The sequence below is a fragment of the Arachis duranensis genome, chromosome 6 (assembly GCF_000817695.3).
Source record: "Arachis duranensis cultivar V14167 chromosome 6, aradu.V14167.gnm2.J7QH, whole genome shotgun sequence".
Taxonomy (NCBI): domain Eukaryota; kingdom Viridiplantae; phylum Streptophyta; class Magnoliopsida; order Fabales; family Fabaceae; genus Arachis; species Arachis duranensis.
This window is the reverse complement of record NC_029777.3, coordinates 91,146,910-91,150,580: the sequence shown is the minus strand read 5'-3', so window position 1 is coordinate 91,150,580 and position 3,671 is coordinate 91,146,910. Positions and strand designations below refer to the sequence as shown.

General features: G+C 34.4%; 1 protein-coding gene across 1 annotated transcript in view; it reads left to right on the top strand.

Moving 5' to 3' along the window:
• Nucleotides 1-3,403, top strand: part of LOC107494541 (DNA cross-link repair protein SNM1) — a 3,960-nt gene extending 557 nt beyond the window's left edge. Inside the window, exons 2-10 of the mRNA XM_016115588.3 lie at nt 4-87; nt 464-644; nt 811-1,050; nt 1,140-1,284; nt 1,705-1,839; nt 1,931-1,997; nt 2,144-2,221; nt 2,321-2,373; nt 2,484-3,403. Coding sequence (XP_015971074.1) covers nt 4-87; nt 464-644; nt 811-1,050; nt 1,140-1,284; nt 1,705-1,839; nt 1,931-1,997; nt 2,144-2,221; nt 2,321-2,373; nt 2,484-2,582 — 1,082 coding nt within the window. The 3' untranslated portion in view covers nt 2,583-3,403. The remainder of the gene's footprint in view (nt 1-3; nt 88-463; nt 645-810; nt 1,051-1,139; nt 1,285-1,704; nt 1,840-1,930; nt 1,998-2,143; nt 2,222-2,320; nt 2,374-2,483) is intronic.
• Nucleotides 3,404-3,671: the final 268 nt, after the last annotated feature.

Here is a 3,671-nt window from a genome sequence, read left to right as displayed (position 1 = left end):
AGAAATCAAAATCTTCTCATAAGAGAAAGGAAAGCCGTGAAGAAGTTAGAGTGACGCGTACCTGTCCTTTTTATAAGAAAATTCCAGGTTCATGCCAAAGTTCTTCACCCTGTTTATTTTTTTTCCGTTCGTTTTTTGGTTTTTGTTATTGAATTCAACAACTTATAGCTTCTTCAACTGGCCTTTATTTGTTTGATTACCGAAGCATTTTTTTTAATTGAATGCATAAAGCTTCATGTGTGGTAGGTTATTGTGTGTTCTTTGCCTAATCTGTTCTTTGGTTATAATAGGATGATAATATGTCTTAAGAACTGTGATGTGGTTACTTTCAATGTTGGTGATGAAACTAATTTAGTTTGGCAACTGTTACAATATTGAATTTGTTTTCGTTTTTGCTATGAGAAACTAACATTGTAGCAGTGGCTATGGATGTTCTAAATGTAGATTTTTTTTATCAATGCAGGGACAAGCTTCACTGTTGATGCATTCCGTTATGGGTGTATTGAAGGGTGCTCTGCATACTTTCTTAGTCACTTCCATTCCGATCATTATGGCGGCCTTAGCAAGAAATGGTCACATGGCCCCATTTATTGCTCTCCTCTTACAGGAAGGCTTGTTCAAATGTGTCTCTCGGTAAATCCCTTGTAAGAACTTGGAAACCTTCATAATTTTTCGCGTGAACTCTATTTGATATTTATAGGTTGCTCACTTATATAAACAGGGGAAAAAAATTTAAAGGAGCATCTGATAGAGGTTTTAAATCTTCTTTTCTATTGAGTGATTCAATTTCATAAAAATTTGTTGTCATAGGTACATCCACCCTTTGGAATTTAATGTTGAATATGTGGTTTGTGGTGTCAAAGTGACTTTGTTGGAAGCTAATCATTGCCCTGGTGCAGCGTTGATTCACTTTGGCCTCTCAAATGGGCAATGTTATTTGCATACCGGAGACTTTAGAGCTTGTAAACAAATGCAAGCTTACCATACCCTTGTAAATCAACATGTGAATGTCCTTTACTTAGACACTACATATTGCAACCCAAAGTACAAGTAAGACATTGATCTTGTTAAAATTTTGTTTGTTGTTATTATATATGATCATTGCTGTTATGATCCTTAGTGATGATTTTCTTGTGCAGTTTCCCTTCCAAGGAAGACGTACTCAATTATGTTGTCAAAGTTACAAAGAACCAACTTAAAGTGCATCCCAAAACTTTGGTGGTTGTTGGAGCGTATAGTATTGGCAAAGAGTGTGTATATCTTGCAATTTCTAAGGCTCTTGGGGTATGTGGAATTTTCCCCAGTAGATTTATGTCTCAACTATTGTGTGACGTCCATTTGTGTCCTATTCTTATCAATTTTTTGTTTTTGTTGACATGATGTCACAGTAAATTTGCAACATATATTCGTTTGTGAATTGATCAGCTAATGGCTTTGTGACAATCTATAGTAGTATAGTATCTAATATCTAGTGAAAGTTTTGAAGCTTCCACTCTCTTTGATCTTTTTCCGATGCTTGTATATATTGTTTGTTCAAGTTGCCACCCTTTATGGACAACCAATTTTATTTGCATTAGGAATGTGAGGTCCCTGCTCAGGAGTTGTTGGAATTTTCTACTCTAAATTAACTTAGTTGAAGCTTTCAATAACCAGTGTACCTTACTCATGGACTGAATGATCCATTCAACCAATGTATTGATGCAGGTAAAAATTTATGCAACTGCTTCAAGAAGGAAAATTTTGCTGGCTTTTGGTTGGTCTGAGCTTTCTGATAGTCTGTGTATTAATGGAAATAACACATTTCTCCATGTTCTTCCCATGTCATCTCTCAGATTGGAGGTTTGATTTTGTATTGTCATGTTTTAATATCTTAAGTCTCAGTTTATTTATCATCTTATGATTCACCATCCATGTTTCCTTGTTACATTAGTCTTTAAAGGATTACATGAAGACCTACAAGGAAAAATACACAGCAGTATTGGCATTTCGTCCAACAGGTATTACCCATCTTTTGTTGCAAATGTTTTGTAATTGAGGTCAATATTTTGCATTTTCAGTATGTATTACACTCATTTCACTTTAATTATAATAAATTAATAACGGTATTGACTTTTTCCCTTTCCTTTTTTGGTAATTTTATTAGGTTGGACTTTCAGCGAAAAGATTCGCAATGATCTAGAACTAATTAAACCTATTTCCAAAGGAAATATCACAATATATGGTAACATGAGCTGCTGTGCTGCAATTGAACAGCCAACCTTCATATAGAATACAATAACTTGAAATCCATGCTAATGAACTGCCACATGCCTTTTTCTAGGTGTTCCCTACAGTGAGCACTCCAGCTTCACAGAACTGCGAGGTTTTGTTCAGGTCCAAACTTCTTTCGTTGCTACATGTTTGATAAATTATCTAATGGTATCTATGAAATTCTGTATTTTATGTCTTATTTGTGTAAGTGAATTTATCTTACTGTTCCACAGTTTTTGAGGCCTGATAAAATAGTTCCAACTGTGAATGTCGGAAATGCGGCTACTCGAGAAAAGATGCAATCTTACTTCCGAGACTGGTTGAAGGGTTAACGTCTTCTCTCCCTTCAAGAAATTTGGGATTGTAATAAGAGATACCCATTTAATGAAGATGGAATTCGCAGGGGGAATTCGACATCTATTGCAATCTGCAGAAGGCGATACATGGATTCTTTTGGAAGGTTAGCCATCACGATAACATGTTTGATCTAATTGCTGCAACACCTTTTGTTTGTCTGCTTGAAAGAATATCGTCCTGCAGGACTTATATGACGAAAATATAGGATGAAATGTCATGCCTTCTGATATTTGTCTTGTGCGAAGCACTTACCCATTTTATTGAAGAATCATAGTTGGTACCTAGTTGGAGGTCACAACTTGAATGCAGATTCCCGCCAAGATTCCTACTATTTATTGCAATTTTTTAATTTTAATTTTATTTTGTACAAGTAATATTAGTTAGGTACTTAGGTTCCATATGGCTTTGTTACAGCCACAATAGCTATTTCTTATCATCCTTATCTATCAATGGACAACATCTTTCATGATTGCATCTTGCAATCAACCTATTCCTCTTAATATCCTGAATCAAGTGCCACACATCATCTAATTTCTATTTCTAATAGCATTATTTTTTACTTTGATTACACAGCATCTGACCAACTTTACATTGCCAATGATTCAGATTTTTCTATCTTCAAATAAGGTTATCCATTTTGCAAAATACTTATAACAATACCAGTTTTATTTTAGACAATTTTTTACATGTACCTGATATTGCTACAAATTTAGTTAGTGTCTCTAAGTTATGCCTTGTCAGTAATGTTTTCTTTGAATTTCATACTTTTCATTGTCTTGTTAAATCTCAGGCGACAGAAGAAGTATTTTTTAAAGGCCGACTTAAGCATAGTCTCTACTCTTTTGATAATCTTGCCATTGCAAAATAATCCTGTAATTCAATTTTTTTAAATGTTTTTCTTGCTACTTATAATGCTTATTTTGAACTTTGGCATAGACGCTTAGGGCATTCCTCTATTTCTATAGTTAGAAATGTTCTTAAAATGTAATATACCTTGTGATAATAAAGAAAATTCGGATTCTTTCCTCTGTGAACCTTGCTGCCTTGGTAAAATGCATGCTCTT